The 14,037-nt window shown below is 38.1% G+C and overlaps 1 protein-coding gene across 1 annotated transcript in view; it reads left to right on the forward strand.

Annotated features, from left to right (window-relative positions):
- Positions 1 to 14,037, forward strand: part of MYRFL (myelin regulatory factor like) — a 121,999-nt gene that overhangs the window by 80,177 nt on the left and 27,785 nt on the right. The window contains exon 13 of the mRNA XM_054445027.1: positions 18 to 127. Within this exon, the coding sequence (XP_054301002.1) occupies positions 18 to 127 (110 nt within the window). The remainder of the gene's footprint in view (positions 1 to 17; positions 128 to 14,037) is intronic.

The raw sequence follows: 14,037 nt of genomic DNA on the forward strand, positions 1-14,037 counted from the left end.
GAGTGTTTTGTATACAGGAATGATTGCCCAGGAGGTGCAAGAAATCCTGCCCAGAGCAGTAAGAGAGGTTGGTGATGTCACCTGCGGAAACGGAGAGACCTTGGAGAACTTCCTCATGGTGGATAAGGTAATCATTGAAAAGATATCAGCTACTATAAGCTATCAGTCTAGGGATAAACCCCCTTCTGTGATAGCACAATGGGCTGAAACATCCAACCAGGAAGTGGGACATTAAAATAATTCTTCACTGAGTTGTGGAGTGAGTAGGTATCAACTATCTTATAATTGATATTTAAATTGATCATAAGCACCAAAAAGAAGTTCCATATGATAAAAAGAAAAATGCATATGCAATAGTAAGAATTTGAGTTCAGCAGATCTTAACTGGCACTAGGAAAGTCCACTTAGCGTGAATGCGCTTTAAACAAGGGCCAAACATCATGATAAATACTGACAAAAAAGTTTTAATTAGACTTCATCTTTTAAAATGGTAATAAACTTATGAAAAATGCATTATATTTTAGGTAATGCGACTTAAATTATAATTACACAATGTGTTTCTTCTTAGAATGATTAAAGATTAAGTGAAGTGTTGAATTTTTTGAGCATAGTTTTTTTGATAAAACTGTGTTTGACTTTTACAGTATAATCATAAAGTGGGTCATTTTTATGAAGATATTCATGGGCCTGATCATTTTTTCCCCAAGGGCCTCTCTTAATTCTTTGATATTCAAATCATTCTCTTTTGAAGGAATGCCATCATGCCTGTTCATTAGCTCCTCTTCATTTGGTAATGGGTCTAAATCTGCCAGTTCCTTGCTTGTCGATGCTGTGTGTATGATTTGAGGAGTTCCCTAATACCACATCTATTGATTCTATGAAATCCTGCATTTTTGCAAGGTTTGCAAATGCACTCTGATGCTGATTTGTTTTATACTGCATTATTATATTTGATGCTGAGAGGAAAGACCAATTGATATAAGGGTTTTGTAGTCATGGGGAGAGATGCTTGAGTGGAGACTAATTTATAATTTGTCAGTTAATGGAGGTAATGCTCCCTGAACTTCAAAGTGCACATGCATCACTGGGAATCTTATTAAAATGTGGATTCTGATTCTGCAAGAATGGAGTGAGGCCAGAGATCCTGCAATTCCAACCAGCCTCCAGGTAATGCCAATCTTGCCAACCTGGCTGGTCAGAAGCCACACTTGGAGCAGCAAAGCAGAGGATGCCTTTTCATGTTAGGCACCGCCACCATCTTCCACCTACCAGCCCCTGTACCACAAACTCTTAGATGACATGGTCTGGGAGGCCTGCTCAGCCCAGGGCTGCAAGAGCAGGGTGGCAGAAGTGGACTTACTGCCTCCTGCTTCCCAAGAACATATCTTCGATAGAAGCAATTCTTCAGTCTCTCTCCCAGACCTAGGCTATCATTTCACTTGAGAGGTATATCATGAAACATTTATTTATATATTTATTTCCCAGGTTTTTTATTGTGGTAAAATACACGAAATGTAACATGTATTATCTTAACCATTTTTAAGCATACAGGTCATTGATGTTTGATACGTTCATCATGTTATGCAACCATCACCACCATCCATCTCCAGAACTCTTTTTCATTTTGTAAAACAAAAACTCTGTACCTGTAAAACAATAACTCCCCATTATCCACTTTCCCTAGCCCTGGCAACCACAATTCTATTGTCTGTTTCTATGATTCTGACTACATATAAGCAGAATCATAGAGCATTTCTTTCTTTTTTTGTGGCTGGCTTATTTCACTTAGCTTAATGTCCTCGAGGTTCATCTATGTTGCAGTGTGTATCAAAATTTCCTTTAAGACTGAATAATTTTCACCTTTATTCACATTTTGTGTATCCATTCCTATGTTGATGAACTCTTGGGTTGCTTCCATGTTTTAGGTATTGTGAATAATACTGCTATGATTGTGAGTATTCAAATGTCTCTTCAATATTCTATTTTCAATTTGGGGGGAATATTTACCCAGAAGTGGAACTGCTGGATCATATGGCAATTCTATTTTTAATTTTTTGAGGAACCACTATACTATTTCCCATGTGATGATATCATTTTACATTCCCACCAACAGTTCCCAAAGATTCCAGTTTGTCCATGTCCTCACCAATGCTTGTAATTTTTTTTTCTTTTTTCAAACAGTAGCCATCCAAATGGGTGTGAGGTGATGTCTCATTCTAGTTTTGATTAACATTTCCGTAATGATTAGTGATGTTGCGCATCTTTCCATGTGCTTATTGTTCATGTGTATATCTTCTTTGGAAAAATGTCAATTCAAGTCCTTTGCCCATTTTTGACTTGAGTTGTTTACTGTCGTTAGGTTTCAGGAATTCTCTATATATTCTGGATATTAATCCCTTATGAGATATATAATTTGCAAATATTTTCTCCCATTCTATGGGTTGTCTTTTCACTTTCTTGATAGTGTCTTTATGTACAAAAGTTTTAAATTTTAATGATATCCAATTTATCTATTTTCCCTTTTGTTGCCTATGCCAATGGTGTTCTATCCAGGAAATCATTGCCAAATCCAATATTGTAAAGATTGTGCCCTTTGTTTTCTTTTGAGAGTTTTATAATTTTAGGTTTTACATTCATGTTTTTGATCCATTTTGAGTTAATATTTGTGTTAGGTAAGAGTCCAGCTTCATCTTTTGTATGGGTATCCAGTTTTCCTGGCACCATTTGTTGAAAAGACTGTCCTTTTCCCATTGAATGGTCTTGGCATCCTTGTCTAAAATCATTTAACCACATATGTGAGAGTTTATTTCTGTGCTGTTTATTATATTCCATTTGTCTGTATGTCTGTCTTTATGCCAGTACCACACTGTTTTGATTACTCTAACTCTGTAGTAAGTTTTGAAATCAGGAAGTGTGAGTCATACGGCTTTGTTCTTGTTTTTGGGGATTTCCTTGTCTATTTTCAGGCTCTCTTAAGATCCCATGTGAATTTTAGAATGGATCTTTCTATTTCTGCAAAAGACAACGTTGGGATTTTGATAGGGATTGCATTGAATTTGTAGATCACGTTGGGTAGTGTTGACATTGTAACAATATTAAGTCTTCTAATCCCTGAACATGGGATGTATTTCTGTTTATTTATGCTTTCTTTAATTTCTTTCAGCAATGTTTTATAGTTTTTATTGTACAAATCTTTTACCATGTTGGTTAGTTAATTCACAAGTCTTATTCTTTTTGATGTGATTGTAAATGGGATATTTTTTCCTAGTTTTCTTTTCAGATTGCTTACTGTTATTGTACAGAAATGCACCGAATTTTTGTGTTGACTTTGTATCCTGCTACTTTGCTGAGAAATTTATTTTTAACAATAAAATACTGAAGTTTCCCAATAAATTACTTAAAAAATAAAATAGGGCCTGTTTTATTATTTCTAGGGCCTATTTAGAGGTCCTTTTTTTGAAGTAAATTATTAGAAAACTTTAGTATTTTATTATTAAAATAAAATTAAAGGTTTTTTTCATAAGCTTTCTGTCATGAAAGGAAAGGAGTATAAACACAGCTATTAGTCCCAGGGTACAGCCTTGGGAGTATGTCACCAGGCTGCCAAGGTGGGGGCTTAGGGGGTTACCTTCTGGAAGCAGCTATATAACTTCTGGATGTGGCCCTCCACTAGAACACTCAAAAAGAAGTGTTCCTGAGTGGCAATGTGTAGGTAATGTCTTCCCGTGGCAGCCAAATAATTAGTTCTCTCCCTCGTTTCCAGTATTTTCCCATTCCCTAGTTGAGTTGATTGGGAATAGTTGAGACAGAATCTTCTCTTTCTATCAGGAGTTCCAAGGTCCATCCTCCTTCTTCCAGGAGAGGCTACAACCTAAGCTCATTCCTAGGAAGGCAAACTCAGAGGTCTCGAGAGGTAGGGGGTAGCATTCCTGTTCCAGGCAGCCAGCCTCATTCATGTGTCACCTGAGGAGAAAACCATGCCAAGGCAGCACTCAGTTTATAAATTGGTAAAACTCACAGGAGTCCGGGATGGAAATGTTGTGATTCTCTTAAAAACAGGGCCCTGGAGTGATGCAATCTATGGAGACATCACTAAGGCCACACTCACTTACAGAATCTGTAACACCACAAGCAAGTGAACATCTCCCCACTCTGATGATGCAGGAGAAGCCCGGCAGTGTGCTGTGCCTCACTTCTGAAGATAGACTTTGTTTGCTAGTTTAACCCTCAACACGGTGGGCTATCCCTGCCTACCTTATAAAAGCCTCACAGAGCATCTCCTTTTTCTTTCTTGTTAAGAATACAGGTAAAGTGGCTCCTCTTGTCCCATGTTCTTTGTTAATTGTTAAACAAGAAGGATGTACGGCGAACCTCTTGCTTTCCTGGACTTCTACCTATTCATGTGGGCAGTGTGGCTTTGGTTGCCACCTCCAGGGCTGCTTGTTTTAAGGAACTTTGCCAGGACGTCCTGGGCTTCATATGCTTTAATAAGTGGAGGAGGTCATATGAAGGTACAGCCTCTCCGTTCTTCACTCCATTTCTGTCCCACCACCTGATCCTTTTTTGTAAAGAAATTTTCATTGAAGTTCAAATGCAAATTAGAAACACTTATGAAAATGTTGAAATATTGCTCTCCATGATTGCTATGTCACTTCTGCAGTACCTCACAACCTGATGCCAAAATAGGAAAAAAGAGTGACTGGATCTTTATAGACTGTCTATGCAAGCAACCAAAGTGGGTGATCTTTGTCAAAGTGGGTACAAGCAGCTTTTCTTTCTCCCTTCTCAGGAGAGATGACCTTACAAAATAAACTACTTATCTGGGGTAATTTGCGTCTTCTCATATATTCCCCATGGTGTCCCTGTGCCCCAGTGAAGGCCCAGTGGCAGGAGGTGGAGTGAGAGGGATTGGGAGTGACACTGAAAGCAAGGGGACCTGTAGGCTGTAGACACCTGGCCTAACCCTGCATTAGACCGGTGGCAGCTTGGCCTTTTCTGCTTGTTCATCTACCTCTTTATTTGGCAACTTTATTTGTTTCTGTGATTCTTTCGGGGCAGGTGATCACATTTTTTGAGCATTATTATTAGATGTGCCTGGTGTAAGAAAAACATACCCAGTAAATATAAGTACTGCCTTAAAGTAATTCACAACTGAACCTGTTTAAAGGTGAGGTGTGTCTTGTGAAAAATTATTCCTTGGACAATTCTTGATTGCATGCTGTACACCACCCTACTGTGGCTTAGTATGTGGGTACTTTTTACTCATTGATTCTATTTTTTTTAATCATAATGTACCAGGAATTGTCTATTTGAATGATGCAATGATAAGTAACCCTTAGTTCCTGTCTCCAAGTTGCTTATTGTCTAAGAGGGGGATGATAAGACAGGTACACAAGTAATAAAGCTCTAAGTAATAATGTGAGAAATACTATGGGATGCATAAATAAAGCACTACATCAGCTCAGAGGAAGGAGAGAAGAAAGCTGGAGATGGGGCAGAGGTTCACAGGTGGAAAAGAAGGGAGAAGACTTGAGAGGCAAGCAAAAGAAGACATGATGGACCTTGGGGACTGAAAGTGTGGCCAAGGGAGGACAGATGGCTTCTCAAACCTTCCTTTTTCTTGTGCATGATATGCAGTTAAACACTCCGTCCTATTTTTCTTCCTTTGGCAATATCTTTGTATATCAGTTCTCTTCTTTATTCTCTTTATTCTTTCCATTTTTCTCTCACACCATTATAATGATCTCCTAACTGACCTGCTAGCCACCAATAAAATTCTCTTCCTTAAAAACAAAGCAAAACGAATCTCTGATCATATAATCTCCCTTTCCCACCGGCCCTTTACTGGCTACAGACTGTTATAACCCCTCCACAATCTGGATGGAGTCTTTTCTTTCTAACTCATTTCCTAATGCTCCCGTAACCCTTTAATCCCATGATGCCTTCAGTGCAGCCAGACTAAATGACCTTCTCACCTTTTCTCAAATAAGTTGGGCCCTTTCAGAATATGATGTGTTTGTGTCCTTACCTTGGAAGCCTTTGCTACTGCCCAACACTTAGCACTGAAAACTCCTGCATATTCCTTCAAAAGCCTGGCGTTTCCCTGTGCTGCCTAGCTTCCATCTCTCTCCAGTAGCTTCCACGGCTCCCCTTCCCCAGCCCCTCCCTCTCTCTGTTCCTCAAAACTGCCAAGTATGTTTCTGCCTCAGAGCTGTTCTGTTGAGTGGTTCTCAGCCCTAAAGACTCTTCAGATGATCTCATCATTTGGACCTTAGAGCAGTGCCAAGGCCTTCCTTAACCATCCCATCTAAAATAGTCCCTGCATCACTTGGTTTCATTTTGTTTTTAAGAGTCAGGGCCACTGTGAGAATGTGTAGTGCCTTTGCTCTAATTTTAAAAAGGTGCCTCCCTGGCTGCTGCAGACCCTATCCACCCCCTCAGTTGGGCCTGTGCTGTAAACAAACTGTAAACTTGTTCAGGGCAGCCTGGAGGGTATTTGTTCCTAACTGAAATCATCTTGTTTATTCACTGACTTTTTTTTTTTTTTTTTTTTTTTTTTTGCCAATCTCTCCTATTAGTTGTATGAGAGCAGAAATTTATGCGTTTTAAAACTATCCAACACTTTATCGTGGCTTTTACCCCAGAACTTCAAGTACTGTAGGAATTCAACAAATATTGGTAACATGAATTAATGAATTCTGTGATGCCTTGGTTGATCCTGTTTCTGTACTGCCTTAGGCCTCTGTGTATACATCTTCTAGAGTGTTTATCACATTGTATTGCCATTCTCTTTCCATTATCTTTCTCCTTCACTAGACTGTGAGACTCCTGAGGTCAGAGAATCTGCCTCATCAATGCTGTGTTGATTAGTACAGTATCTGATACATTGTGGATACCCCTGATAAAAATTCATGTATATTAATGCCTGAGTTTTAAAATCTCCATGAAAGGAAGAGAAGTGGTTTTATTAACTTAAGAAAATCTGAAGGAGAAGTGATTTTCTGAGGAAAAGATAAGGTCAATATTGGCTTTGAGATGTCAACTGAACATTCAGATAAAAAAAAAAAAAAAAAAAAAAAAAGTCCAGAAGGTGACCGTGAGTGTAGAACTAGGGAGGGCAGCTAGGGTAGAGAGGAAGCTGCAGCCATGGATGAAGATGTTAATTAAGGAGGGAAAGGTTATGGGTATAGGTCACAATTGCAAGCCCGTGGCCAGGTCTGGGTTACAGACATTTTTTCCCCATAGTGTTTTAAAACATTTCAGATTTGTTCCCTACATTTAAAAATTAGGAGATCTTCATAAAAGTATCAGATTTATGGGTCCTTTGAAATATCAGAAGGGCTGGGCACTTGGGCTGGGAAGTGGCCCCTCCAGTGAGGCTTCATGTGCCCTCACATCACTGCTACCTGTTACCTTCTTGGCCCTATGGACTTTCAAGTTTATATGGAATGAGAAACAAAAAGAACCAAAGAACCGAAAGCAACACCTTAAGGAACACACCCAGTTAGGGCCTGTAGAGGAAGAAGAGAACCTGTGACAGCTGAGAGGATTGGATGAAAGTAGGAAGAGAACATGGGGCAAGCACAGTGTCAAGTCAAGTGAACGAATAGGATCAATAAGGAAATGGGGAGGAGAGAGATGAGATGTGAGGCTGTCTCTGGAACAAATACAAGGAGTGGAGTGCAGGATACACACAGACTTAATTTTATAAAATACTGCCTACTGTTGCTCAGTTCTCATTCATAACAGCAATGCATGAGGCTTACTGTTTCTATCCTCAACACCTGACATTATCAGACTTTCTAAATTTTGCAATTCTGATTGAGTTAAAGGAGCATCATATTGTTTTAATTTAACTTTCTCTGATTAGTAATAAAGTTGTGCATCTCTTTCTTATGTTAGCTATTAGGTTTTTCCTTCTGTGGATGGTTTGATTCAGTGTTTCATTGAGTTAACTTGTCTTTTTCGGGACAAGAATATAACTTTTCACTTGACTCTATTATTTTATTCTTTCCTGGTACTTTCAAAAATAAAAATAAAATTAATATACCAAGTCTATAGTAACAGCTTAAGAGACTGACAATTATTTTCCATTTCGATGCCTTGTTAGCTTCCTTCCTAGTGCTAATTACCCCTTTGAACTGTATTATTTATTTGTGGTTTACTTGCTATTGGTCAATCTCGCCCACTAGAAAATATTCTCTATAAGGGCAGAGATCCTGTCTACTTTATCTAATTGTCTTATCCCTGCACTCAGGTGAGTGTCTAGCATATCACAGGTGCTTAATAAAGAACTACTGATTGTGTTCATCAATTGAATATTGAGGTGCATGTGTCAGGTACTGAGTTGGCCCTGGGAGTCACAAGACAAAGTCACTGCCTTCAAAAGGAGCTTGTTAATCATCTTGGTAAGACAAGAAATCAAAGAATTACAACAAACTATGGCATTTGCTAGTTCAACTGGAAACTTGTCTCAGTCAAAGGCCTCAAGCCCTTTCCACAGAAAATTGCACTTAAATGAAAATAACAAAAATTAAATGAGGATTCTAAGGCAAACAAAGGGCAACAACATTGCACACAATTTTAAACACTTTTATGAATCTTGTGCTCTTTCCATGTAAACCAGAAGAGAAATGAGTCCACGATTTGTCCTGTTTGCAAGAGAAATATGCATGCTAGGGATGTCTGTCCTCCAGAGGCCTGTTGAAAAGCCACCTGGAAGTCTGAGCTTCCACACCATCCCAGCAGCCTGCTTTTCTGGTTTAAGGATTCTGTGTTTTTAAATCCATGTCAGGGCCCAGTACGCTGTCCACAAAATAAACTCCTGGACAAAAATCTAAAGCTGAGTTTATTCAAAGCCCAAACAATTGCCAGACACACCCATTGGCTACAGACAGTTTTTCTCCCGTTGGCAATCATTTTTATAATGCTCGATTACAAGCTGTTTCATTCCCATGGTTTTATTATACAACCTCAGTCCATGCAACACCAGATGCATCATTTACCATAAGGAGAGATTTTCAAGTCTGCAATGCTCTCTTATGAGGAAAGAAATAAAGGCCTATTTCAACTTCTTGAAGCTTGCTTTGCCATCAGGCTAAGTTACCCTTGCTCAGTGTCACTAAATAAAGGATGAATTGTAGCTTCCAAAGAGAGGAGAAATCAGCTCCTCTGCCTGGCTGTGCCCCAATATCTTGGGTACATTATCTTTAGACCTGCAATGGACCCAGGAGCTTCCAAGCTGTGTTCTGCCGAGTCCAGAGATTTCCTGGAGGGGGTGGGGTGAGAGGGAACTCAAGGGCTTTCATCTGTTTCCTGAGCCAATCTCCTCCCAGAGGACAAGACCTAACCTGAGTAGAAGCTGGTTTGTTAGATATCATCGAATCACCAGCCCATTGCCCTAGATGATAAACACTAGTGTTTATTTAATTCACTCACATTTCCATGGACATTTCCCAACATGAAAAAGGAATTTGGACCTTAGGTGTTTTCTTTGTTTCTGTTTTTGTTCTGTTTTGTTTTGTTTTTTGCTTCTCTGAGAGATACTTCAGATAAAAGAATAAACTAGATGCTGGTACTCTCTTCATTTCTCTAGAGAGCAACACTGTGACCTCTCAGTGCCTCATGCCATGAACCACCTGTAAGAATATTTATTCATGTAATCATCAAATGTGTACTGAGTTATTAGTCTGTGCTGGAGTGGCAACTATGGATGAAATTTAAGCCCTGTCCAGGTGAGCCCACTCTCCAGGTAAATCTGACACCAAGTTTAAGGAAGGTGGGAGCAGGGGAGGACAGGTGATTCAGGTAGAGGAAGCAGCATGTGCTAGATCCAGAGGCTAGAGGAATCCTGCCACATTCAGTGAATGGCAAATGGTTCAATATGGTGAGAGCATGAAGCGTGAAGAGGGCTGTAGTGAAATATGAGTTTTAGATAAGGGATACCCTCTCTGAGCTCACTAACAGCTCTGATTTCATGAATGCTTTCCTGTTGTTTTCATGTGCAATACACTTGCTGGACTGCCTCTAGTGCCCATTTAGAAAACATGCTCATTCTGTCCATATGTACCCTAACTCCATAGCAAGTCTCAAACAGTGAGTAAAAGTTTCTTAGGTTATTTGAAGCAGTTGCCACTTTGGCTTCACAATCTCATTAGAAAATTTTGGTGGCAAGCTGGTTTAATCATTTTTACGTCACAACTGTAAAGTTGTGTTTCAGCTGAGGTAGTGGACCCTATTTAAAACCATTAATAGCTGGACAAAGTAGAGTAATTAATTGGGTTCAATTACAAAATGGTTAGTCGTCAAGGATGGGCATCAAATGGGGAGACTTTTCAAAATGCCCCTCAACCCTAATGAATCCAAGCTTCTTTAAAACATTTTTTTTTTTTTGTAGAGCTGGGGTCTCACTATGTTGCCCAGGCTGGTCTCAAACTCCTGGCCTCAAGCAGTCCTCCCACCCTGGCCTCCCAAAGTGCTGGGATTACAAGTGTGAGCTAATGGGTCTGGCCCATGAATCCAAGATTCTACATGGGGTTCAGACATGTGTATTTAGAAAAAAGCTCCTAAGACATCTGTGATATGGGTTCTTGGTTCAAATCTGCTCATACAGACCTAATCACTTGCATAGAAAAGAACATTTTCAGAAAAACTCTAGATTATAGTTTTGAACATATTTATACTGGATTCACTGTGACAATGGGGGACAGAAGTCAGAACTCTAAATACTTCAGTAAGAGTCAACCCCTATAATATGTATTGGAAATGTACTTTTCGGTAATTTTCTATTGGATGGATCCATAAAGCCAGAGCCAGCCATAATTATAATTAGGAAAGTGGTAGTAAATTTCCTCTCCACTTTTATTTCCTCTTGAATAGGAAAACATATGAATTATCTCCTTGCCTATTGGACACCTGTAAGATATATGGTACTGGCAAATTTGAGTTGGAGAAATTAAACCTGGCCTTTTATCATTATTGACAAATAACCAGGCAATTGCAGCCATTGCTTGTATCCTATGAGGCAGTATTGAAAGTCCTGTGGAGGAAAACACTGCAGAAAGAACTTCCTGCAGTTTAGAAGGGACTTTATTATAATTTTCCATAGACTGCTTTGGCTTGAGCTAAATCATAAATTAACATATTAAGCAATTTTTTTTTTTGAAGAAGAAGCTGGTTACCAAGGGAAAATAAAGAGTATCAGTAGTGTCAGTGAGGATGGAGAGAAGTGGGTAGCTTTGGGAGATTTAGGATGCGGAACTGACAGTCCTGCGTGGTAGATTGCCTGCCAGTGAGCAGGGTGCAGGGAGGGGTCATAGAGGACAGCTGGAAATCTGTTTTGGGCTGCTGGTGGACATCAGCTGACCATGTGATCCACTGTAAATAATACAGCTGTAATTATAGTATAAGGCTCTCTACAGGGTAAACGTAGTAAATAATGATTTAACATTTATCATGATTTAGAATCATAGAATGCTGTTTCTATCTTCATAATTTCTGCCTTATTTTTATTACCACAAATTTAGGAATAAAGGAAAACCTGTAGCAGGATTAGAACATTATAAGGGCTTTTGTTAGGAGATTTTTGTTTTTGTTTTGTGATTTAAAAAAACACTTTTAATGAAAAATTTCAAATGTATAAAAAACTAGAGAGAATAGTAATGAAACCCCATGTATGCCTCACTCAAATTCCCCAGTTATTCATTTCAATTCTTGTCCAATCTTATTTTATTTAAATTACTCACCAATGACCCTCTCTCACCAACTAGATTATTTAAAGCAACCTCCAACATCATACTATTTTATTATAGATTTTCAATACTTTTTTTCTGAAAGAAAAATGACCTCTTAAAACCGGAACCGCTATGACATTATCACAACTAAAACTGTACAGTAATTTCTTAATATTATCAAATCCAGTTGGTGTTGAAATTTCCCCAATTGTTTTTACATATGTATGTATAAAACAAAGAAACAAATACATGCAATAGTTTTAGTAGACATTGAGGATTATTGCCTAGATCTATTGTTTCATTAGGGGTTGGAAAACAGTGATACTCTATCATTTCTTCTTCATTTATTCTCTGGAATTTATTATCTGGAATTCTTTTTAAATGAACTTTCAAATACGTAGATGTTATATAGGACAGGCAGGACAAAATTTTATTCTTTTATTTACAAGATTTTAAAAAAAATGAGTTAAGCCCTTAATGTCTCCCAAAGGTAAATAATAAACTATTTTTAAAAATTGAATAGGATTTTGGATGCTTTTAAAGCACATTTGATTCTTTGTTCTATCATAGTAATTAGCCCTTTAATATTCTATCTTTGGCCAATGAGAACTTCTTCAGTTAGCTCCTGAGTCATTTTGACCCAACCACAGTACTCTGTGATAGCTTCCTTATTTTCTCATATTGAAAGATGTTCCAGGTTCGCCTCAGACATATCTTACCCCAAATCTGGAAAAGTACCCAAAATCGGAGTCCTTTCACTGGGAATGGTATTTAGAGACTACAATGAGGAGTCTTCATGGTTAGTAGGTGGGAAGTTTTCTTCCAGGCCTTTTTAGTTAACGTAGCTAGAAAATGCCTTTTTCTTTTAAGAAATAAAATATATCAGAAATTAATAGTAATATTTCTAACTTAAATTTAGATTTGCTAGGCTTTTACTAAATGTTTTAATTTTATGTTTATATCTCTTTTCTTAAATGCTAAAAATCTTGGTTTATAGCACTATTAACTATGTATTGGTTTTATCCAAATATATATGTGTGCTGTCTATGTGTGTATAATCCATCACTATTATTACTAACAGTATGATTATTGAAAAGCTTAAGATTCCCTTGCTGGTAGATTTTTTTTTTAATTTTTATTTTTTGTCTTTAGGCTCTATCTCTCTGGGAATGGGCAGTCAAAATACTATATTTTGAAGTCACTTAATATCAATTTTCTCTGTAAGGTTTAAACCAGAAACTCAATACCTAATTAGGCTTATTTGTTTTATTTTGCCTTCTGTTTCTAGGGGATGTTTTTAAACATTTTGTTTATCTTTTATACATATTTAAAATACCCACATATGGGCCAGGTGCGGTGGCTCACGCCTGTAATCCCAGCAGTTTGGGATGCCAAGGAGGGCGGATCACGAGGTCAGGAGATCAAGACCATCCTGGCCAACACAGTGAAACCCTGTCTCTACTAAAAATACAAAAAATTAGCTGGGCGTGGTGGTGGGCACCATTAGTCTCAGCTACTCAGGAGGCTGAGGCAGGAGAATGGTGTGAACCCAGGAGGCAGAGCTTGCAGTGAGCCGAGATCGTGCCACTGCACTGCAGCCTGGGTGACAGAGTGGGACTCCGTCTCAAAAAAAAAAAAAAAAAAAATCATAAAATACCCATATATTCTAAAGTTTAATTTATAAAAACAGGATATATTCAGAGAATCTGGGTTCTATCCATTTCACCCATCTTGTTTCTTCCTTTCCGTTATGTGTAACAATTTTAAGTTGGTTTTTGTTTATTCTTCGTTTTATTAATGTAAGGAAATATAGACATGTTTTGTATTCTTCTTATACTACAGACTTTGCTCCATAACAGCATATAGAGATATTCTTCCTTTCTTTTTACAGTTGCATAGTATACTGCTATGCAAGTGTACCACAGTTTATTATCAATTCTCCTATTAATGGACGTTTGGTTTGATTGTGGTCTCTTTTATTTCTTACTTTTCTCCAGGAGGTCTGTGGGATAGACTCCTAGAAGTGGGTTTACTGGCTCAAAATAAAAATATATGTAATTTTGCTAGATATTGCTAAATTCTACTCCAGATGGTTTTATCAATTTGTTATTTGGGTGGAGTTTGAAGGATGTATGGTAAGACTTCAGGAAAAATGTAGGGTTTTCTGATGACATTTGAGAAGCTGATACGAGTATGATTTCTTTGTTGTTGGATTTTTTGTGTTTTTTTTGTTAAGTTTTCTTAAAGCAAACATAGGCCTTAGAAATCAAGCTTTTGGTCATTTTGCATCCCAAATACGAAGGTT

This window comes from Pongo pygmaeus, chromosome 10 (genome assembly GCF_028885625.2).
Source record: "Pongo pygmaeus isolate AG05252 chromosome 10, NHGRI_mPonPyg2-v2.0_pri, whole genome shotgun sequence".
In the NCBI taxonomy this organism is placed as follows: Eukaryota; Metazoa; Chordata; class Mammalia; order Primates; family Hominidae; genus Pongo; species Pongo pygmaeus.